Raw genomic sequence first — 23,726 nt, 5'->3', positions numbered from 1 at the left:
TGGGATATTTTTCTACCTGTAGCTTCCTTCCGGAAGAGATCTCTCAAGAATAGATCGAGCCGCACCGATTTGAGCGATGTTTTGCGGTCTACCGAAAGAACTTCAACTATGTTGTCTAAAACAGAAGTTGTCCGCATTCTGCAATTGATATACCGTGCTTTGGATGATTATTCAATGTAGGCTACTTGGCATTCGCTATATACCTCTATCCAAAGCTTTAGACAAAGAGACTTCCACGCGAAAGAAGAGTGAGAATTTGATTTAGCAAAAGAAGTCCACAGTTCGACAATTCTCTGTCGAAATAAAAGGCGGAATATTATAGCACGGAATGTGCTATGGACGCTAAGTAGGGCACATTTTGGCAAAGTGTGCTAAGGAGGAGGAGGAAAAGGAAGACAAACTTGAAACGCCCAACGCAGTACAAGAGCGAGTACTAAGCTCTGCCAAGATCAAGAGGCTTTAATCTCCAAGGATAACTTAATTTCTATCGAGATGGTGGTCAGTCTCGAAGTCAAGCTTGAGGACATGGGACCGCACATGGATGCATTGTTGGAGGCACAAGGGAATGAAGTTACCGTAACGCCTCTCATTGTGCTGTTGGGGATGCCTTTGGCATCACAAGAATGATGTAGTAGTTTAGGGTAACGCTAGGAAACTTCAATTAAAGACTAGCAAAGGCAAAGTTGTGGAGATTGATGCAAAGTTAAAGGGCGAGTCATTCCCTTTTATATCGGCTTCGACTATTTGGAAATTTATGAAATCAAGTCTTTTACCTTACTTGGCTCTCCTACATTGAGACCACTCCCATACCGTGTCCACATGCATGAGATTTAACCTCAAAATGTGTTTGCAAATTTGGTAAAATCAAGATAGAACCAGTTGTCAACTTTTCCTTAAGAGTCTTGAACGCTGTAATTTTTGATGGTCCTAGGCGAAGGGAACCCCTTTCCGACCTATACTCTCTAAAACTCTTGTCCATCATCCTTTTGAACGTTGTAGAGCACTCGTGAGATCAAAAGCCATCACCAAATACTTGGTACAATCCAAAGGACATTGAAACCGGCCCGTGGGGCGGTAGGCTTTGGCTGGCTTTCACCCGAAATTCTTTACTTTACTTTACTTTAGAGAGAGAGAGAGAGAGAGAGAGAGAGAGAGAGAGAGAGAGAGAGAGAGAGAGAGAGAGAGAGAGAGAGAGAGAGAGAGAGAGAGAGAGAGAGAGAGAGAGAGAGAGAGAGAGAGAGAGAGAAAACTTTTTTGCAAAGGGAACCTGCTACAGGAATTAACACTTAAGCACACACGCCCCGAAGCTAGAATGCTCCGAGTAGATGCCGACAACCTGGAGGCCCCAAAATTGGTGCCCCTTTCCGTATGTCTTTATTCTTTAGGAGGGTAAGTTACAAAGAAGAGTTCTGGGAATCCTTTAACTGTATCCCGCTAGATACCACCCGTCTGGCGAAATTTCGGCAGCATAACAACCCCAAAACTTGCCCGAAACCAATTCCCCTGCTGGAACTCGCTTCTATTGGCATAAACCCTCTGATTCCTGCCCAAAAACAGTAAATTCAACACGCCGTATTTGCTGGTTTTTCAACTGTTTTCAGCCCTAGACAGCCCCCAAATTGTCGTCTAATAGTGGGGCACGGTTCCCAATTCTTTTTGCGTCATTGCAGCTGCAAAACAGTCCAAAAACAGCGCGTACAGAGCGCCGAAAATGCACTTGTTTGGTGAGGTTATGACCCTCACGGTGCCTGCTTTGGAGTAGCAATTAGCTACTCCTGTTCTGCTCAAGGAGGCTCTTGCCGCGGCACAAAAGCATGAAACCACACAGCTATATATCAGTCAAATGAAGAGCCCTCTTGTGGGGCATCACTTAACTGCATGTAGGGGGGAGAGAGAGCAATGTGTAGTGTGCAGGTCATCACTCCTAGCACCACATTGTACATAGAGAGGAAAGCATGCACTCCATAGCTCTTAACATGTGACAAAAGACTGCAAATGAGCCTCCCAGCTATAAAAATCAGCACCCATTTTTTTGCTAGAGGAAAGTGCACCATTTTGTGTCACTTGGCGTGATTACAAGCATTTTTCCGTTTCGGGGTTGCCGCCTAAAAATCTCCCGATTGGTTGCCCAATTGACTTCGCGGCGGAGTTCTAAAATGTTCCCCTTGTCATTCCGAAGGTAATGACGCAAACACATTTCTTGGCCCAAAATAGCAGTTCCCTAATTTTTAGGAGATGCTTCCGTTGGGCTCCCACTGGTCTTCTGACCATCTATCCCCATTGGGACCGCATCCAAAAATGCAATGTGGCCCAATTGTCGGGTACTTTCCTTTGGTGACCCACCTTGGCTTTATGCCTTTATTGAGTTCACTTCCTAGTATCCACTAACTTGCTAAGTGCGACGGGGGGACCTATATGATCTTGAAGTGAGCCTATTTACCCTCTTACTATACGAATTCTAGTGCCGACCCACTTCCCGTCTGCGGTTGAAACTACCGTTCACATTGGCCATACAATGTCCGACCATTTGCAACTTAAAAAAGAGGGTCTCAAAAATAAAACCAAAATCATTGGAAAGAAATTAACAACTAAGGTTAGCAGTTGCCACGTCCTCGTGACATAGTTAACAATTGCCACGTCCTCGTGACATACCCCCCTGTTGAAATCGCAAACGTCCTCGATTACATACCGTAAAATACACGCCACTAATGATCTTGTGCTATTAGCCCTCTTTTATCATTGCATGTATCCGCAAGAAAGGTCGTAACACATAGATACAAATGACTTAATGAGACCTTCATACTTTTGTCATTTCCATCTATTACACTGAATTCATATGTACATTTGATGTGCTAGCCCTGTCATCACCCCTCCTTTGCACACGTTGGGTTGGAGCATAAGTAGGTTTTAACCCAAAGGCTTCAAGGTAAAGCTGCAATACATTTGAAAACTCTGACAGTTCATGCTCTTCCATCCACTTTGCATCCATAGGAGGATAGTTCTTGAACTTCACCAAGTAGCTTCTTGCAACCTGTCCTTTAACTTTTCTGTCCTCATGTGCCAAAACTTGCTCAGGTATCAGGATCTCATCAAGTTTCTCAACTTCTGGCTGATCCTCATCTGGCATATCTTCTGGCACATCACCCACTAAGGGTCTTAGAAGACTCATGTGAAACGCATTGTGAATCTTCCATGCATCAGGCAATTTTAGTCTGTAAGCCACATCGCTGATCTTGTCAAGCACTTGAAAAGGCCCATAGTAACACATGCTGAGCTTAGGAAACAATCGTTCCTTGCCCGTCATCTTCTTTAACCTTGCCTTCTCAAACCTTAACATAACCTAATCACGAGGTAATAACAGCAATTCACGACTGTGACGATCAACAACCTTTTTTCTGCTTTGCCTGAGTTTTCTTCAAGGCAACTTTAATTTTCTTATACATTTCATCCATGTTCACAACATATCGATCTGCCTCAAAAATCTTGTCCTTTGTATGCAAAATGGGAGGAACTTTTTTGCCGCCTTCAACAATCTCAAAAGGTGCCTTGCTAGTCGACAAATGCACTGTATTATTGTACGCATACTCAAGCATAGGCAAACACTGTTCCCATTTGCCCTTATTATTTGACACATAGCATTTCAGCAGATCTAAGACAATAGAATTAGCCTTTTCTGAGTGCATCAATTTGTGGATGAAACGAAGACGAGAACTTGAGCGTAGTGCCCATGTTCTCAAACAATTCTCTCCAAAACAAACTAGTCATGCGAGGGTCACAATCACTGATAATCGATTGTGGCATACTGTAACAAAGTGATGACGTGGCTATCGACGACAGAAACCCTAATTTCTACCAGAAACCCTAATTTCTTGCAAACCCTAACTGCTAGCTGGAAATCCTAAACTGGCGCCAGTGCCACGTGGCAGCAGCTCTGGATTTTGCGGCGTGAATCACGGAGGATGGGAAAAAGCATCAGCGACGCTATTTTGGGTGCTTTTTGGCTTTGCAAGGAAATTGGAAGAGAGATAAAGAGAAAATATGCTTTATTTTTACTCTCATTGAGAGAGAGAATCTGCTTTTGCTTTCAAGCTTTTGGGTATCCCTTGTAACATTGAAATATGCGGTGAGGACCTCACTTCTCAGAGCATCTGGACGCAAAGTTTGAGAGTGAAACCCTAACTGCTCTTGTACTCTGACATTGATTTTTAATAAAAAAAGAAATACCGAAAGGGGTGCCGGACTTTGGGGCCAATATCTCTAGGCACGGAACTCCGCCGGGCGAGTGCAAATCTATTGTGATCTGTGAATTGTTCGAAGTGGTTATTTGGTGCTGTCGCGATTGATTCTTGACTTGGAGTGTCCAAGTCTGTTATAGTGGTATCAGAGCACGACCGGTTTGTCTTCTACGGGAAATCCGATCCCCAATTTTTTTTTTCCGCGGCACCTATGGCTTCACGCAAGGATCAGTCGACTCTCTCTGCATCTGGAGATGCGGGCAGGGATCACAACGAAGATTCAGACAGAGAGTATGGCCCGCCTCGGCCTACTCAGGCGGAGCAAAGAGAGATGAAGCGTTGCCAATTGATCGACGATGCAACAAACATGATGCTCAGTTTTGCGAAGGATCCGAAATTGGCAAAATACATGAGCGAGACTTCTTTTCAGGAAGTGCATGCACAGTGGCAGAAAACCACTACACCACCCCTGAAACCCACTCTCAAGAAACCTTCTGATCACAAACAGTACTGAGAGAAGGAATTACAAGAGGTGGTTGATGCATGGATTGCTCAGCTTTTTGACGCGCAAAAGAAATCCAAAAAGCACGGCAAAAAGCAGAAGAAAAGCACTGACTTCCCGGGATATTTGGGTCGTCAAGTCGACTTTTGACAAGGCAAAGAAACAGAAGAAGCATGTTCGATTTGAAGAAGTACCCCGTTCTTCTTCTTCTTCAGACAGTTCTTCTAGCTTTTCAGATTCGAGCGAAGAAGACAAAAAAGGTAAAAAGCGAAGCAAGAAACAAAGCTTTGGAAAGGGCAAGAAAAAGGCAAAGAAGGCTAAATCTCGCCCAGAGCTTGACTGTTCTACTGAGGACTCGTCTACAGACAACTCTGATTCTGATGATGCAAACTTCTATGTGAACGAGAAGAATTTTTACAAAGCCAACCAGTATGACTTTCTCGAAGATAAAAGCAAGAAAGTCTGAGAGTTTAAGGAAGGTGGCCACTCGATAAAGTTTGATACTTTTTCAAGATATACTCAGATGCTTGGAAGGTTGTCTTTTATACAGCAGTTTGACATTGCTTTCGCGGGAGGACGCTATTCAGAGCACTCCAAGATTCAGAGAGCTACCTCTTACCTTAAGGGGAATGCTCGTACTTGGTGGTCCACGCTTCTTTTAAACAAGACTGCGCCAGTTAAATGGCTAAAATTTAAGAAGCTTTTTATTTCTTCTTGGCTGACGCAAGAATGTGAACGAGATATACGAGCTGCTTGGAACCATCTTCGGATGACCAAGAAAGATACAATCAATGCTTATTGTGAAAGATTCTGGAGCTCTTTTCTACCCGCCTCTTCATTCAAGAAGATCTCGTTCAGAGAACAGATTGAGCGGTTCACCTTGGGCGTACGGCAGTTCTAGCGGCACCCTTCAGGGACGTAGCCATTATACCTGTCATTGGTAAACTTCGGTTGCATTGTTAGGGGTATTTGGGGCATGAGGACTTCTTCATAATGCCTTTCGAGAGTTGTGATGTTCTATTAGGGATTGCCTGGTACCACAAGAACAATGCCGTGGTTGATTATCGGGCGAGAAAAGCGACTTTAACTACAGAAAAGGGCAGAACAATTGTACTTGATATAAAACTGAAGGGCGAGTCTATCCCTATTGTATCGGCTTCGGCCATTTCAAAATTAATGAAATCCAATCTGTTTGTTTGCTCGATCTTTATGAAAGAATTGAGCGATAAGGATAGGGCAAATATGTCTAAACCTCATAAAGAACGTCAAGATTTTCTCCACTCTCACGCCGATGGCTTCTTAGAGGGCCTACCAGGAGAGTTACCCCCTCCTCGTCCTGAAGATCTTACCATTGATCTGATACCTGGAAGCACACCACCGAACCGGCCGCCTTACCGTGTGAGCCAAGCACAGAATGAAGAGATTATGAACCAAGTGAAAGACCTCTTGGAAAAGGGTCTTGTCTAGCCTAGTACTTCACTGTATTGCTCTCCAGTATTGTTGGTTTTGAAGAAAGACGGATCTTGGAAGATGTGCATCGATTATAGAGCTCTCAACAAAATCACCATCAAGAACAGATTTCCGATTCCTAGGATCGATGATATACTCGACAGGTAATAGGGATCCTCGTGCTTTAGCAGGATTGACTTGAAGAGTGGATATCATCAAATCCGAATCGCGCCGGGAGACGTCTACAAGACAGCCTTTCGGACTACTTTTGGGTTATTTCAGTTTTTGGTGGTGCCTTTTGGCTTAACCAATGCTCCTGCGACATTTAACCGGATGATGGACATGATTTTTCGAGAGTACAGATTATTTGTTGGCACTTTCTTTGACGACATCATTGTTTTCTCCAAGAATGAGGCAGAACACAAAGATCATCTGCTTCAGGTCGTTCAGGCATTACCAGATCACAAGCTAGTGATTAATGCAAAGAAAAGTGAATTTTTCCTACCAGAGATACACTTTTTGGGACACAATGTCTCAGAAGTTGGAGTGCAAATGGACCCAGCCAAGATAGAGACTATCCGTGATTGGCCCGATTTGAAGAATGTCCATGAAGTTAGAAGCTTCTTGGGACTGTGTTCGTACTACAGGCCGTTCATACGGAAGTTTGCAGAGGTTGCTTCCCCTTTGCATATCTTGACACAGAAAGGAGTCCCTTCTCGTGGGGATCCACAGAGGTGACTGCCTTTCGGACCTTGAAAGAGAAATTGACTACGGGACCAGTGTTAACTTTGCCGGACTTGCAGAAGTCATTTGAAGTATATTGTGATGCTTGTGGTCGTAGTCTGGGTGCGGTCTTGATGCAAGAAGGCCATGTCATTGCTTACGAGAGCCGATTGTTCTCTAGGCTGGAGATGACAGCACAGATATATGAGAAAGAGCTTTTGACAGTTATCCATGCTCTTACTCAGTGGCGGCATTACCTACTCGGAGCGGATTTTACTGTCTTTACAGACCATCAGAGTTTGTGCTACTTCTTGTCACAGAAGCAGCTTTCGGAAAAGCAGATGCGGTGGGCGAACATCTTGTCACAGTTTCACTTCCAGATTGTCCATGTTCAAGGATAGAAGAATGTGGTGGCAAATGCTTTGTCTCGGAAGCCGTTGGTTCTCGCTATTTCCGCGATACATCATAGGAGCTTCGAGGATATGGTCGATCAGTATGCCACAGATACAGATTTTGCAGATATTTTCACACGGATACGGGATGGGGAGACGGTAGTTGGATACTCCCTTCGGGAAGGCTACTTGATGAAAAAGACTATGTTGTGCGTTACACAGCCGTTGAGGGAAAAGGTTATGATTGAATGCCACTGTCCACCTTTTACAGGTCACCGCGGCATTGCTACCACCATGAAGGGGGTAGAGAGATACTTCTTTTGGCCAAGACTCAAAAAGGATGTGGAAGAGTTTGTGCGCAGTTGCTTGGTATGCCAGAAGGTCGAGTTTGACAGGCATAAGGCAGAGGGATTGTTACAGCCTTTACCCATACCCACCCGCCCCTGGGAAAGTATTGCGATGGATTTCATTTTTGATCTCCCGAGGACACAGAGTGGTCACGATGGTATCTGGAGGATTCTGGACTGTTATTGATAGATTTAGCAAACAGGCTCATTTCATTCCAATGAAGAAAACAGTCAAGCCGGATCACTTAGCGAGACTGTTTGTGGCCCACATCTTCAGATTACATGCATGCCTGAGATGATTGTCTCCGACAGAGACCCCAGATTTACGAGTTTGTTTTGGAAGGCAATTTGGGAGAACATTGGCACGCGGTTGCAGTTCTCGTCATCGTTCCACCCGCAGATTGATGGGCAATCTGAGATTGCAAATTCAGTGGTTCTAGATTTATTGAAGTCTTATATCTTAGATCAAGAGACTCAATGGGAAAGATACTTACCTTTGGTGGAATTTGCCTACAATAACACGATACACTCTTCGATGGGGAAGGCGCCATTTGCGATTGTTGAAGGTGCTACGAAGGTTCCACCCTTCGTGAGACGAAAGATAAAATCTTTGAAGCGGATGAATATACGCGAGATTTGGATACGGCTTTTGCCAAGGTTCGCGAGACCTTGCAGAAGTCTCAAGAACGACAGAAAAAGGCAGCGGATCGCCATTGTCTTTACTTCAAACCTTGATTTAGCTTTCACCCATTATTAGTCGTCTATTTTACCAATACTTTCAAGACACAACAAAGGGGAGAGGGATACAGGCTGCTAGATTGCACCTGTATGAGTAGACCGACACCAGATTGGCCCCTAACTTAGGCGCCCCTTTCGGTATTTCTTTATTGTTCAAAAGAGGGAATAAACGCTATGGTTCCCTACAAGCTGGCCCGCACAAACTCGGCTGAATTTCCACTGTTCCGGCCTGATTTCGGCAGCATAACTATACTAGGACACTTCACAGTCAGTATTCCCACGCATTGACTGACCTTCCCAACGCATACAGGCACTTTACAAAACCTGGCGAGAATCTGCAGCACGCTGAATTCTCTGTTTTCAGCCCCGAAAATGCGCCAGATCACCTGTACGGCGGTCCCCTACTGTCCCCGAACCTCCTGGGGGTATTAAGGTCCGTTTAGGGCCAAAACCCTAAACCTACAAAAATACACAGCAGGCTGTAATTTACTGTTTCGGGCTCCGTTTCGCGTGCCGGTCACATCCGTAGCAAGTCCTCGAGCTCCCGCACCTGTAGGGCTACTTGCCCTTTGAATCGGACGAGATTTCTGGCGTGAAACCTCTCCGAATTCACCTGTACGTGCGGGGGATTAGCCGCTAGCTAATCCAGTACCTGTGCAAGAGGCTCTTGCCTCGGCAATCGCGCATGAACCCGCACAACTGTACATTGGTCAAATGAAAAGCCCACTAGTGGGGCATAACATACTGCCAAAGGGGAGAGAGAGGGCAGTGCATAGCGTGCAGGGCATCACTTCTGGCACCGCACTGTGCATAAGAGGGAAAGCAAGCACTCCATAGCTCTTAACCTGTGACAAAACTGAAAATGAGGCTCTCCCCCTCCTAAATTCAACGCCAACTCTTGTTGCATGAGGCAAGTGCACCAGAAGGTGCCACTTGGCACATTTATAAGCATTTTCCCGTTTCGGGGTTGCCGTCTAAAAATATCCCAACCGGTTGCCCAGTTGACTTCACGGCAGAGTAAGAAAATGTTCCCCTTGTCATTCCGGAGGTAATGACGCCAACACATTTTCAGGTCCCAAAATAGCAGTTCCCTAAATTTTAGGAGATGCTGCCATTGTATCTTTCTAGGTCATCCGACCCTCTTTGTACACTGCGGCCACATCAGAACTGAAATGTAGCCTCTGTAGCAAAGGATTCCAATATGGCTAGTCAATGACCCCACTCTGGCTAACCATAGTCTTTGTCCAACCTTAGTGCTCTCTTGCCCTCAGGCCTGGACTCCCTCTGAACAGTTCCACACTAGCTATGCAATGCAGGGCAGTTAGATTTCCTGAGGTGTGTTTCCAAAAAGTGAAAGTAAATAGATAATAAGAAAGAAATCAACAAAAAGGATAGATAGTAGTCACACGCTGGTGACAGAGAGAACATCATTGCTTTTTTTTTACTCTCTGTGAGAGAGAGAGAAGCTTTTAGGCTTTTGCTTTCAGACTTTTGGGGCTCTGCTTTTGGGCATCCCTTGTAACTTTAAATAGGTGGTTTGGGCATCTCAGAGCATCTGGACGCAGAGTTTGAGAGTGAATCCTGACCCACTCTCTTGTACTTTGAACTGATTAATACAAAAAGAAATACCGAAAAGGGCGCTTGTCTCTGGGGCCAATATCTCTAGGCAAGGAACTCCGCCGGGCCAGTGCAAATCTATTGTGATCTGTGAATTGTTTGAAGTGGTTATTTGGTGCTGTCGCGATTGATTCTTGACTTGGAGTGTCAAGGTCTGTTACAGAGGGGCCTAAACCCTAAGAAGAACAAAGTAGCAGAAGAAGAAGCAGTCCTACCAACTTATGGGGACCCCGTCCGATGGTGCCTCAGTGACATAAAGGGATTAAAATAAAGCAGGACTCACACACACACTCACGCAAATTTGATGACGTGGCTGTTGTACGGAAATTTTGGAAATTGCGCTAACATGATGACGTGGCAGGCTGTACGAATTTTCGCGTTTTGCGCTAACTGCTGTACAAAAATTCCGTGATTTACGATGGCAGCTTTTTGCCATTGCTTTTGCACCAGACGCTTTTGAGTTTGAAGGCTTTTCACTGTAAACTGCCTTTTAGGCCAAGGGCCTTTGAATATGAGGTTAGGGCTCATACTCTAGCATGCTTCCTGGAGAAGGTGCAGAGTCTGGAGTATCGGCTTGTATTGTGTTGATGCAGTATAAAGAAATACCAAAAGGGGTTTGGGGCCAATACTCTCTGGGTTGGAATTCCGCCACTCCGTGTCGCGTGTCGTCCCTTTTTTCAATTCAATTGTTATTGAAGTGTTAAAATTCTGTTCAGTCTGCTCTTTTCTATTGGCACGTGGTGCCCGTCTTGTGACATGACTCTCTTCCATGACCTTATGTCGCAATGGCCTAATGACACAAAGTCTACCATGCATCATCATAAAACCATCTCTGAGGAGGTAGTGCTCATGATGTTGCCCTCTTGCAACTGTTCAAAGATCCTTGCAAAATCTTCATCAGTAGCATATTGTTTCTTCATGTCATCCAACTCATGATGATAAGGAATCGACACAGCTGAAATTTGTGGCTTCCTTGATAACGCATCAGCCACAACATTCTTCTTGCCTTCCACATGCATAAATTGGAAGTGGAGCATAGAAAGTTTCCCAACGCATATGCTTTTTGGATAACTTTGATTGTGTCTAGAAGTGATGGTCTGTTTGGACAACAAAATCAACACCTAAGAGGTAGTGCTTCCAGCTAGAAAGCGCATGAATCACGGCCAAGAGCTCTTTCTCATAGACTTGCATAGTCTTCTCTGGCCCTTGCAAAATTCGGCTTTCATAAGCTACTACCCGCCCGTCTTGCATTAGCACTGCTCTAATGCTACTGCCAAACCCGTCACACTGGACCACAAATGACTTCGTGAGATCTGGCAAAACAATTACTGGATTTGAAGTCAACTTTTCCTTTAAGAGACTAACAACTGAAATCTCTTTTTGGGTCCATCTGAAAGTGACCTCTTTCTTTTGCAAAGCGTGAAGAGGTGATGCTATCTTTGCAAGATTCCTGACAAACCCTCTTTTAGGAACACAATCCCAAGAAGCTTCTGACATGGTGCACAATCTTCAAGTCTGGCCATGTCTTAATAGCTTCGACCTTTGCGGGATCCATTCTAACACCATCCTTTGAGACTGTGGCCAAGAAAGTGGATCTCTTCTAGGAAGAATTCACTTTTCTTAGGATTGACAAGTAACCTGTGACTGCGCAGCTCTTCGAACACAATGGTCAAGTGATGCCTATGCTCCTCTTCATTCTTTGAATAGACTATCATGTCATTAAAGAATGTCGCATCCTCATAGCTTTCCAATTAAAGTTTTGGTCATGCATCTTGACCCTCTGGATCAGCTGCAGGATATTTTTTTTCATGTGGATGACAGGACATGCAAGACTGCCTGTTGACTCCTGGTCGGCAGTTAGTTGTCATGATGCGACTTGTCAGAGATGTACTTCAGAGCCTGAATCTTTGACGCATTGTGTCCGGGTTTGTCCAACGTAGCGAGTGTCACAAAATGATGACGTGGCAGTACTGTTGGCTTGACAGTACGGAAAGAAGTACGATCAGATGACATGGCAGGTTGTACGGGGTGCTAACGTGGCAGCCTTTATGGAATCCCGCTTTTTGCGTTGACTGTTGATGCAGCCTGTACGGGTTTTCACAAATTGCGTTGATGCCTTTTCTAGCCGTTTTTGGACAAGTTGCTTTTGGGGTAGTTTGCTTTTGAGTTTAATTGCTTTTGGGGCTCTGCTTTTGGCATCCCTTGTAAGAATAAGAAGGGCCCAAGGGTCTCACTCTTCGGAGCATCTGGCTGTAGAGTCTAAGAGACGAGGACCCGCGGGAGTTGTACTTTGGTGTGGCATTAATATAAAAGAAATACCGAAAGGGGCGCCACTCTTTGGGGCCAATCTCTCTGGGCACGGAACTACATCAGGCCGTGTCGACTTAAATTGTGAAATTGTGATAAAGTTTTGAAGTGATTCTCTCGTGTGTCGTGTTTGATTATCTACTTGGGGTGCCCAAGCCTGTGACAGTGGTATCAGAGCTTCAGGCGTGTGCTTTTCTCAAAGCATACGGGTCCTATCAAAGAGAAGACAGGGCACTTGGGCATAATTTTGGAAATTGTTATTGAAGAATCATTGTGTCCCGACCCCGGACTTATTAGCCACTCCCACCCTTACTTCATCGCGCATCGGGCGCGCTCCCGTCTTCATCGCTTTGTCTGACAGGGCATAAGCCATAAAGAATCACAGGATACGCATGGGTTCTCGTGGAGAATCTGACAGAGAGAGCACCTCTCAACGGGAAGGCAAAGAAGAGTTGAAATCTGGCGCGGGAACTGAAGAAAAGAATGAAGATTTGGGCAATTTTTTTTTCCGATGGAGGCGTTTGCCAGAGCGAAGTACAAGCGTTAATTGTAGGTTGACTAGTGTGTGAAAAGGTTGGTCAAGTACTCCAGAGACCCGAGATTTGTGAAACACTTGAAGAATTACCCGATTGATGAGATTCACTCGAGATGGCGTGAGGCCATTGAGTCTCCTCTCAGGACGGGGTGGAAAGCTGAAAGGATTGACGAGTGCAACAAAGCGAAAGCTTTACTCGCAGAAAGAACTGGAACAAAACTGTTGACAACAAGATGAACCAGATACTGGAAAGGACACTGAAAGGGATACTGATGTATTGACAATTTGGTTGTTTGTGATAGATAACCGGAAATAGGAGCGAGGAACTCGCATCTGTATGGATTGGGAAGCATGGAACTGGACATTCACTCTTTTGCAACGAGATAACAGGATTTGGAATGAGATAATGATGATTTTGGAGTAGTGACAGCTCCCGAATGAACCTGATATCGAATCATGAATTATGAATCACAACTAATTCAATAGAACTGTCGTGAGCGCATCAAGAGTTCCTGCGGGATGAGATGTCCAAATAGCTAGAATTGAATGATTGGACCACTCTGTTGAGTATGAACTTAGTGATGGATTGGGATCGCCGAAGTGATTACTCGCACATGACAGTGCTTGAGTGGAATGATTGACCAAATGATTGCAGCATTTCAGTCCTAGAATCCATGGACGTGATCGCGATATGGGATTAGTTAAATCGACATCAGTGAGGTCCGGTGCAGATCTAGATGCGATTGCTAAATATGTTGCCAAGAGTCACGGTCCTAGATTCTATGTGATGGGAATGTGAACGTGATCCGATGTGATGTGACTATCGTCTTTGTACAAGTACTGGATGTGTGTCGTACTTAGAGTCAGTGTCTATTGAATTGGTTTATGGCCTTGTCTATTTTGCAGGCGTAATCGAGAGCGATTACAATTCTTTCAAGAGGGGGGTATGTCACAAAATGATGACGTGGCAGTATTGCCGGCCAGACAATAGAGCAGATGACGTGGCAGGCTGTACGGCGTGTTGACGTGGCAGCTTGTACGGAATCCCACTTTTTGCGTTGATTGTTGACGTGGCAGCCTATACGGATTTCCGCAAATTGCGATGATGCTTTTTTTTGGCAGTTTTTGGACCAAGTTGCTTTTGGGATAGTTTGCTTTTGAGTTTAATTGCTTTTGGCATTCCTTATAAGAATAAATAGGGCCTTCAAAGCAATTGGACGCAGAGTCTGAGAGCCGAGAACCCACGGGAGTTGTACTTTGATCAGGCATTAATATAAAAGAAATACCTAAAGGGGCGCCAGTCTTTGGGGCCAATCTCATTGGGCACGGAACTACGCCGGGCCTTGTCGACTCAAATTGTGAAACTGTGATAAATTTTTGAAGTATTTGAAGTGATTCTCTCGCGTGCTGTGTTTGATTATCTGCTTGGGGTGCCCAAGCTTGTGACAGACAGTGTTGATGGCAGTTTGTTGTTTGTTGATTAGACCATGATGGGCTCGTGATGTGGGGGGCAGCTGCATGGCTTTTGCAATCTTCATGTTCTCACACCTTTTTTTAGGGCCTACCGACAGATCCGGTCTTCATGCTTACTCCCTTGGGATAAAGACCAGACACTCTACAGATGATCCCAGATCCAGGTCACCAGGTGGATATCTGCCAGTAGGACACAGTTTTCACCACAATATGCAGAATCACGCTTTGGACCACGTGGAAGGCTGCATACTCTTTGCCGTCAGTGGGATTCTTTGGCCTCCTCCTCCTGGGCAGCAGAGGAGTGCCGATGTGTCTTTCTTCACACATGGGCGGGGTCGACAGTTCTGTCCCATAGTGGTTCATTTTACATTCATTGTACAGACCACCTTGATGTTTTCATAGCCTACACATTGTTACTCCACTTTGTATTTCCTTTGGTGATAGGCCATTGAGCATCTCGAGAGGTCTCTTATGTACACAAAATACAGACCCTTTTCTCGCAGAGAGCCCTAGTGGTGCCTCATGATGGTGCAACCTTGGCGTGAGGACGACGACCTGTCTACTGTAAGAAGGTTGAGCAGCTTACTACGTACGCTCTACTTCCCCTCGATGCGCCCAGGCCTTTGACTCCAAGCCTTTGATGGGCGGCTCCATCCTGGCCCTGCTCTGCAGTTTTGTTGTCCTCTAGGGCAGCGGAGCGGCATGGACCCTTGTTTCTTTGGCTATGAGCACGGTCTTTAATATATCTCAGTCTAGATCAAGGACACATTACATGGCATTACCTCTTTGGTGGTTCATATTGCGCTCTTCCTGTATGCCCCATGATGTATAGCTAGCACCCATATAGCAGAGGCCTGCCTTTTTCTGCATCCGTAGGTGCTAGCCGTCGTCCCCCTCCCCCCCCCCCCCCCCCCCCCCCCCCCCCAAAAAAAAAAAAAACCCGGGTTTCTGTCGCCTTCTGTTCTCGTTTCTTGCGGGTTTTTTTGGTTTGTCTGCTTCATTGCTTGCATGCACTTTTCTTTTGTGTGTCTATGTGCTGATTGGTTGCTTGGGTTGCCTGCGATACCTGTTTGCTTGTAGGTGGAGTGGATGTGTGAATGCTTGTGAGTGCATTATCTTATGCTTTGCTTTGGTCTAACCCAGTTTCTCACCAGCAAATTGTTCCCATGCCTAGTCTCAAAATGTGCTCTCATTTCCTGCCATCACAGAAACCTAGATGAAAACCCACGTTTACTTATAAAGGAAAATGCAAGTTATAGAGACATGGTAGTCATTGACAAACAAATATAGCTCCATCATCCCCAGAGGTCCTTATTCAGCTGCTTTTTCTGCCAAAAAGAAAAAGCTCCATTATGAACAGTATCATAGTCACATGAAACCTGTTTTTTTCCTTCAAGATGAAAACAAGACTGAAACACCTGAAACATTTTCAAACGAAGATGAAACACCCCCGCAAGGTCTTAAAAATTTGGTTTGGAAAATTGTAAATTTCATGTATCCATGGGAGAAGCAATTGACAATGTGTTTCTTCTCTATAAAGATATGGGAAACACAACTTTGCCAAAATTTTGGCTCGCCAATAAGGACCTCTCTCTCTCTCTCTCTCTCTCTCTCTCTCTCTCTCTCTCTCTCTCTCTCTCACACACACACACACACACACACACAGGAAGACGAACTCTACTCTATGTACAGGTAGACCTCTAGGGATGCTCACGTGAGCCTCGCACCAAGAGGAACTACAAGGCTGTAAGGAAAACCAATTTGTAAGAGTATATGCACATCACAGGGGCATGTGTGAAGAAGAAGAAGAAGAAGAGTATTTTAACGTCGTGGGAAACTATCCCAAGAGACCAATGGGATGTGCGTAGCGCCAAGTGATGTTGGCCCTGATCCATACTGAAGAAGACTGAAGTGCGAGCCCACTGCCTGAGAAAAGATCTGCAATGCTCTCCTGCTGCCTTAGAAGAGCTGGCAGGTGTATTCCACTGACTGCGCAAAATGTGTTGTTAACTCTGACCATATTTCAACGGCACTTGTGATATGTGTGGAGCTAGCCTTCCCAATAATCCATCAATCAATACTGCAAATTGTGACGGAGACAATGCTGTGCAGGTGAGAGTCTACATCTCTCAAACATTGTTGATACAAGAGAGCTAGGTGGGATGGTGCCCCTGCACTGCTACAGTCAGTGCCCTTGTAGGTATTTGTTTACTGCATAGCAATAGAATACGAGATTGACAGGTGAAGCAGATGCGAGGTTCAGCAAGGCACCCCTTCTACAGTCTAACAGTGTGCGAATCTGTGATCGATGCAAAAGGGGTCCTTCAGCCTCCTTTAGCCTCATCTTTATAGGCTCAGATCTGCTCCCTGATATTGCAGCCAAAACACCAACGAATTAGCAGTAAGCTGGGTGTCTCAGGACAGGCAACAGCAGCAATCCCATTAATAACAACAGGTGGAGCTAGAGTGGTGGGATGTAGGCTGAGAACTTGGGCTCACCTCTATCTGTGGAATCTGTCAATTTAGCCTCAGCTCTGTACAAGCGTCAACTTGTGCATTAACCTGTTGTTGGTTGAGACCTGTATGAGATCGTACTTTGATTGCCTTTTCTTGTTGAGCCAAAAGTACTTCTGCAGGTGTTGACTGTGGTGGTTCATTGCCATGGCCTGATTTTCTCAGCTCTCTGGTCTGCATATGTGTGTGATGCACAGTCTTACCCACCTTTTGCCATTTTAGTTAGAAGCTGGTAACTTGGATTGGTGTCAAGGTGGAGCTTTCATAATCAATGACTTTACAAATGGCTTGGGTGAGATTGTGAGACAATTGTTTTGAAGTTTTCTTATGGTGGTGAGGGTTAAAGGTACCATTGAGAGAATCCTGCACCTCCTGCAGGGTCACGGCTTGTGTTGCAGCTGTCGTTGATGAGGATGCTAATGTTGCGACCACTGCTCACACAGCCCCCCCTCCTGGCCTGCCTGCCTGCTCTCTCTCTCTCTCTCTCTCTCTCTCTCTCTCTCTCTCTCTCTCTCTCTCTCTCTCTCTCTCTCTCTCTCTCTCTCTCTCTCTCTCTCTCTGCGCGCGCTGCGGCTACTGCTGCTGCTGCTGCTACGCGCGCTGCGGCTGCTCCCGCTGCCCCTGCGCACCCGCACCCCCTGCCCTGCGCTCCCGCTCCCTCGCTTGCCTCGCACCTGCTGCCCCTGCGCACCCGCACCCCCTGCCCTGCACTCCCGCTCCCTCACTCCCTCTCTCTCTCTCTCTCTCGCTGCTCGCCCCGCTCCCCCTCTCTATCGCGCTGCCACCCCTGCTCCCTCATTCTATCGTGCCCCCCCCTCCTCTGTCTATCGCGCCCGCCCCCCTTTTTTAATTTTTCAACCTATCTATCGCGCCCCCCCCCCCCCCCCCCCCCCCCCCTTTTTTCAACCTATCTATCGCCCCCCCCTCTATCTATCGCGCCCCCCCTTTTTCAATTTTTACTTTTTCAACCTACTAACTGAACTCTATCGTTTTAACTTTTCTCTATCGTGCTGCTTTTAACTCTATCGTTCTTTAACTTTTCTCTACCGTGCTGCTCTCTCTCTCTCTCTCTCTCTCTCTCTCTCTCTCTCTCTCTCTCTCTCTCTCTCCCCCCCCTACCCCCCCCCCCCCCCCCCTCTCTCTCTCTCTCTCTGTGTAACTTTCGAACCTTATAGGTCATTATGGCCTTTTGAAGACTTTAAGATAACATTTCATTTCATTTCATTTATACCATACTCCCCCCCTCCCCCTCCCCTTCTCCTTCACTTTTGTTTTCGAGACACACACACACACACAGCTGAGCATATTGAGGGCACCTGGCCACACCGCCTCGCGCTCCACCACTCGTCGCGATCTCCGCCAGTGTGGGTGCACACGTACATCCAGTGACTCCCAGCCGCCGCGTCCGTTGCTAGGGTGGATGCACACGTACATCTAACTCCCTTGCGGACGGCGATCAAGCATGAGGAAGATGAACGATAAAGCCGACCCCCTAGAGGATGCCATTCAAAAATGCAAAGAGGAGATGACGGAAATCATGACCAAGATGAACCGCAACCTCTGGGGCACAATAAACATACTCGAAGGACGCGTACTGACCCAAGAGAGCAAGATAAGCACGCTGGAAGACCGAGTGACGACCCAAGAGAAAGAGATCGCGTCACTCAAGAAAGAGCTCGCCGAAGCACAATCAAGAAACACACTGGAAGAGGGCGAATTGCAACCCTCAGTAATCGAAGAAATCAACACGATAAAGGAGCAAGTACGGGCCATCAAAGAAGGAGAAGAGCAGCATAAAGAAATGGCGACTTCTTGGGTGAATGTTCTTACCAAACTCTACAGAAGGCGGACGAAGCTGAGAAATGGATCAAGGTGGCCAAGAAAGGAAAAGTCAAGGAGATAACGCCCACGCCCACACCCAACATCATTAATCAGACACTAGAGGAGGAGCAGAGGAGAAGGGTGCGCGCTTTACATGTGAGAATTTGCGGTCTTAAAGACAAAGGCAATGTGGACGAAGAAGTAAAAGAACTCACAGCCCTGATGGGGATTCATGAGCCGACGCACACAAGGGCATGGAGAGTGGGCAACATAAAGAAAAATGGAAGCAGTGGAGAAACCTCAAAAGAAAGAGCACTCATCCTCCGTTTTCCGAAGCAGTGGAGAAACCTCAAAAGAAAGAGCACTCATCCTCAAAAGAAAGAGCACTCATCCTCCGTTTTCCCTCCATGGAAGCAAAGAAGTCATTCTTGAAGAAAAGACCAACTCTTAAAGAGACTGGCATCTTTCTCGGGGATGATCTCACCCCCTCGCAGATCGCTCATATGTAGGAAGTAATGCTGGAGATTAGAGCGGCAAGGGAAAAAGGCAAGATCGCTTTTTATCGAGACGGAAAAGTGGTAATACTAGAACGACGCTCCACATGACAGTGCGAGACTTATGGGACCACACTCAAAGTAGCTGCCTGGAACTGCAATGGATCTATGCGTCTTGATGTGGGGGCCCTTGAGGATAGGTTTACTGGAAGAGACATCATCTTTTACTCTGAGACACACAAGGTCCCAGGGCAATCCATGCCTCACATCAGTGGATACAGGTGGGAGACAGCCTACACAGACAAGAGACACGCTCAGAGCACAGAGGGCGGGGCTCGGGAGGAGTGGCAGTGTTATTTAGAGAGGATCTGCAGCCACTGATACATATAGTCCGCAGGGACGAGAAGGCTAGGTACATGTGGGTGAGACTGAAAGCAGAGACAGGTAGATACCTCTATGTAGCTATTTGCTACTTTCCCCCGAGTACATCAGTTTATGCATCACCCAGAGGACAGTCCTCTTTCTCTATTTTGGATGATGACATATGGGAGTTCTCTAGGGACGGTGACATTATCATCCTCGGGGACTTCAATGCTAGGTGCTCATCACCAGGCAGTGTTTTATGATACTTCAGAGGAGATGCTAAGAGAGCTAGATGTTGGAGAGACGGGCCTTTCGAGACTATCACACGATGTGGAATGTACTGAGTATGGGCGACACCTGATAGACATGGGTACTGCACATGGATTGGCCATCTTGAACGGCCTACAAAGATTTCCTGTTTCGTGAGGTTTTACATGCTTCTCACACAGACATGGAGCCAACACAGTAGACTATGTCATGGCACAGCCGAATCTCATCTCTAGTATCCAGGATCTCACAGTTGAGCCTAGACCGATCGGGGTGGCAATGGATCATGCTCTGGTGTCGATGACCATCTCCTTTCAGTTCAGTGTAGCACACAGGCCACGAGTAGCAGCCTCTACTCGCTACACATTCACACGGGAGACGGATTCTGTATACATGAACGGAATATACAGACGCCTATGCACTGAGGATGCGGGGCGACTTCTGGAAGAGCTAACTACTATACTGACACAGACATTACATGAGGCAGCAACAGAAGCATACCCACACACCCAGCCTGAGCAGAGCCGCCGATCATGGAGCATGCCTCAGAACAGTTGGTACGATGAGGAGTGCCGCCAGACTAGAGCCAGACTTCAGAGGGAGGTGCTGTTGGGGGACGTCACTCACAGACAGTCACAAATTGACTTCCGACGCCTGGTGCGGCGGAAGAAGAGGGCTTTTTTGGCTCGACTCGAGCAGGATCTATATCAGCTATTCTTGAGTCAGGACTCGCGTGAGGCGTGGCGGCTCTTTCATGAGCAGTCCCCCCCCCCCCCCGCTATTTCCTCCACAGAGACCTGGGGGCAATACGCATCATCTTTGTACACAGTACCCTAGCAACCAGCCCTCCCCAACCCCCCCGATCCATGCCCACACGTATGTGTCTTTTTCACCGCTGAGATGGTGAAGAAAGCCATTGACAGAATGAAGACTGGGAGAGCATATGATCATGATGGCCTAGTCGCTGAGCATTTCATGCATGCCAAAGACCTACTAGCAAAGCTTCTAGCAGTTATGTTTAACCGGGCCATGTGTGAGGGCCTACCAGACTCTTGGAGCCTATCTACGATTGTACCTATCTTCAAATCAGGAGACCCCATGGAGCCTGGGAATTACCGCACTATTATGATTGGGCACACTCTGGCACGGTTGTATGCATCCATTCTAGAGCAACAGCTGAGTAGATGGGTAGAGAGGGAAGGGATACGTGCAACTGGGCAGGCAGGATTCAGGAGAGGCTTCTCTACTCTTGACCATATCCTAACACTCAGGGCCATCATCGAAGAAGGCAGATCTCATGGGAGACGGGTCTATTGTAGCTTTGTGGACTTCCGCAAAGCTTTCGACACGGTACCCAGAGCTAGACTGATGCGCAGACTACGGGAAATGGGAGTACCCACATAACTCATTTGGGGGATCATGGCATTGTACAAATCAGTAGTAGGGCATGTACGCACCCCGGAGGGACTTTCTACACCGGTTTACTCCACTATTGGGGTGAAGCAGGGCTGCCAGCTCTCTCCTACTCTTTTCGGTATGTATGTGGATCAGGTCTCTGACTACATTGAGAGTGATGGGGATAAAGGTGCTCAATTGGCAAGGACATGGATTCCACTTTTGCTATATGTTGATGATATAGTGTTGATCTCCGAATCCCCAGAAGGAATGCAACATCAATTGGATGCTTTGCATACGTTTGCCCACGAAAGTGGTTTGTCTGTCAACCTGGGTAAAACCAAGGTTATGGTGTTTAATACCACCCCACAGTGGATCAGGAGGTCAACACCTACATTCACATATGGCCAGGAGACTGTGGAGTACACAGACGCTTACACTTACCTTGGAGTGGTTTTTAGCGGACCTGCATTCTCAATCAGAAGAGCAGCAGAGACTAGACTTACTAGAGCGCACGCAGCATTGGGTAGATTGGAGAGGATGTGTTCGCAGGTTCAATTTCAGGAGCCCCGGACAAAGCTCTGGCTCTTTGACACCTTGGTGGCTTCAGCATTGCTCTATGGAACCGAGATATGGGGACCTTCATTGGATCACCATGGGAGGCCGAGTCGCTCACACGGATGGGGGAACATGGAGAAACCTCTCGTCTCTATGATCTCGCGGCTCATTAGAGCCAAGGCGTCAGTACCACGGGCCATTATCCAAGCAGAGCTAGCGCCCCCCCCCCACTTGTGGTGGAGGCGCTCACCAGATCAGTCTTCTTCATAAACCGCACATGGGCACTTCCTGGAGACAGATATGCTCGCATAGCACTTGAATCCTCTCGACAGCTAGCCATACAAGGAGATACAACATGCTGGTATGGGGAGATGACATCATGGTTTGAGGCACATGGGTTCAGCATAGACAGGCTGCCACCTTTCCAGTACTCATTGGATGCACCATCTCTCACTCTTACACAGTCAGAGATCACCAAGCTCATCCGCCAAGACCTGACCCAGCTAGACACCAGGAGGACATGGATACAACCAGCACAGGAATTGGGCACGAAGATGGCTTTCTACAGAGACCACCTCCTCCAACTTACGGAAGATGGTTTTGTGGCGAGACCCAAATACATGGATACCCACTTGTCTCATGGGATACGATGTGCTATTGGCCAGTTACGCACATCTTCTCACTAGTTGCGGATTGAGACTGGGAGATACAGCGGAGTACCAGCAGAGGACAGGACATGCCCCTTGTGTAACATGGAACCTGAGACAGAGCTACACTATACATGCCGCTGCCCCGTCTACTACGAGATACGAGGCCGCTTCCATTACTTGTTCAGAGAGGGTTTTGGACCACTCTCAAGAGTCATGGGATACGAAGATCAAAGATGCCTGGGTTTGTTCTTGCTCGAGCTGCGCAGACACAGAGATACCTGATGAATGGTGAGGCTAGCCAGTCTCAAAGACAGATCACAGACTTCTTCAGAGCAGACACGGGACAGCCGCAAGAGCCACTCCCACAGCAGAACTCCCCCCCGTCTCACACCAGAGGCACACTGATTGACCGAGCAATTGAACTGGGGAAATCCAGGCGCCCGCGACTGCGAAGAACTACACAGCATCGACGAAGGCTACAACAGAAAATTCGGAGCACGCTGGCCAGGCATACAAGACGCCCGGTCAGACTACTAACCATGGAGGAAATTGATGAGATTCGCCAACGATCGATGCTAGATCTCTTGTGATTCAGCTATCCCAACAAGCCGCCCATTATTCTGCTTAGTTTTTTGCCTGGCTCACATCGACCAACTTAGGACCCCATAGTATATATCTTTGTTTTGTACTGTTGTTAGGTTATTTTGTTACTCTGACTTTGTATCAGATCCACCACTTTGTAACTTTCAGGTCTCATAGGTCATTGTGGCCTTTTGAAGACGTTAATATAACATTTCATTTCATTTCATTTCTCTGTCTCTCATGTTACACATTACCTTGGGCATTTCACTAGGCAGCTGCTCCTCGCAAGAAGGCAATTATTAATACTCGAATAGCACTTCAACAGATCCTTTTAGCTTTGCATATGCATAGATTACATCGTGTGGTACTTAATCTTTATTTTGAGGGTGGTTTAAGTGTAGCGAATAGACGGGTTCCTTCTGCACATTTAATTTTGGTGAAGAAGATAGATCCTCTGGTCATATGACCGTATTGGTTGTTACAAGTGACATAGTAGTTCTACATCAAAATGACACTCTTGTTTCTGTAATCACTAATTAATTTTAATCCACAAACACTCCAGGTAACCAACTTACTGATGTTGGGCTTGGCTCAGGCGAATATTGTTTGATCGTACATAAGAGGAGAACAGCTTTGTTCATTTACTGTGCTGTGGTTTTCAGTTGATAGAGAAACTTATGTGTCAAAGCTCCCTCTGGTGTCGATCTCGAAAACATAGTTATCTACAAAACATGAATTGCCTCCTTTAGAGATTATCTATTAAA

General features: G+C 46.5%; 2 protein-coding genes across 2 annotated transcripts in view; one reads left to right on the top strand and one right to left on the bottom strand.

The window, feature by feature from the left end:
* LOC147438473 (putative yippee-like protein Os10g0369500) overlaps positions 1-16,953 on the top strand; it is a 33,812-nt gene extending 16,859 nt beyond the window's left edge. Inside the window, exon 4 of the mRNA XM_086484575.1 lies at positions 16,431-16,953. The gene's annotated coding sequence lies outside the window, so the exon portion shown is untranslated. The remainder of the gene's footprint in view (positions 1-16,430) is intronic.
* On the bottom strand, positions 1,214-14,323 carry LOC147438474 (uncharacterized). The gene has a single exon (XM_086484572.1). It carries the CDS (start codon positions 3,335-3,337, stop codon positions 2,822-2,824), a length of 516 nt encoding a protein of 171 aa, XP_086340698.1. The 5' UTR covers positions 3,338-14,323; the 3' UTR covers positions 1,214-2,821.
* Positions 16,954-23,726: the final 6,773 nt, after the last annotated feature.

The sequence above is a fragment of the Adiantum capillus-veneris genome, chromosome 16 (genome assembly GCF_014529385.1).
Source record: "Adiantum capillus-veneris isolate H3 chromosome 16, ASM1452938v2, whole genome shotgun sequence".
Classification (NCBI taxonomy): Eukaryota; Viridiplantae; Streptophyta; class Polypodiopsida; order Polypodiales; family Pteridaceae; genus Adiantum; species Adiantum capillus-veneris.
The sequence above is the reverse complement of the archived record's forward strand: the minus strand, read 5'-3'. Positions and strand labels throughout refer to the sequence as shown.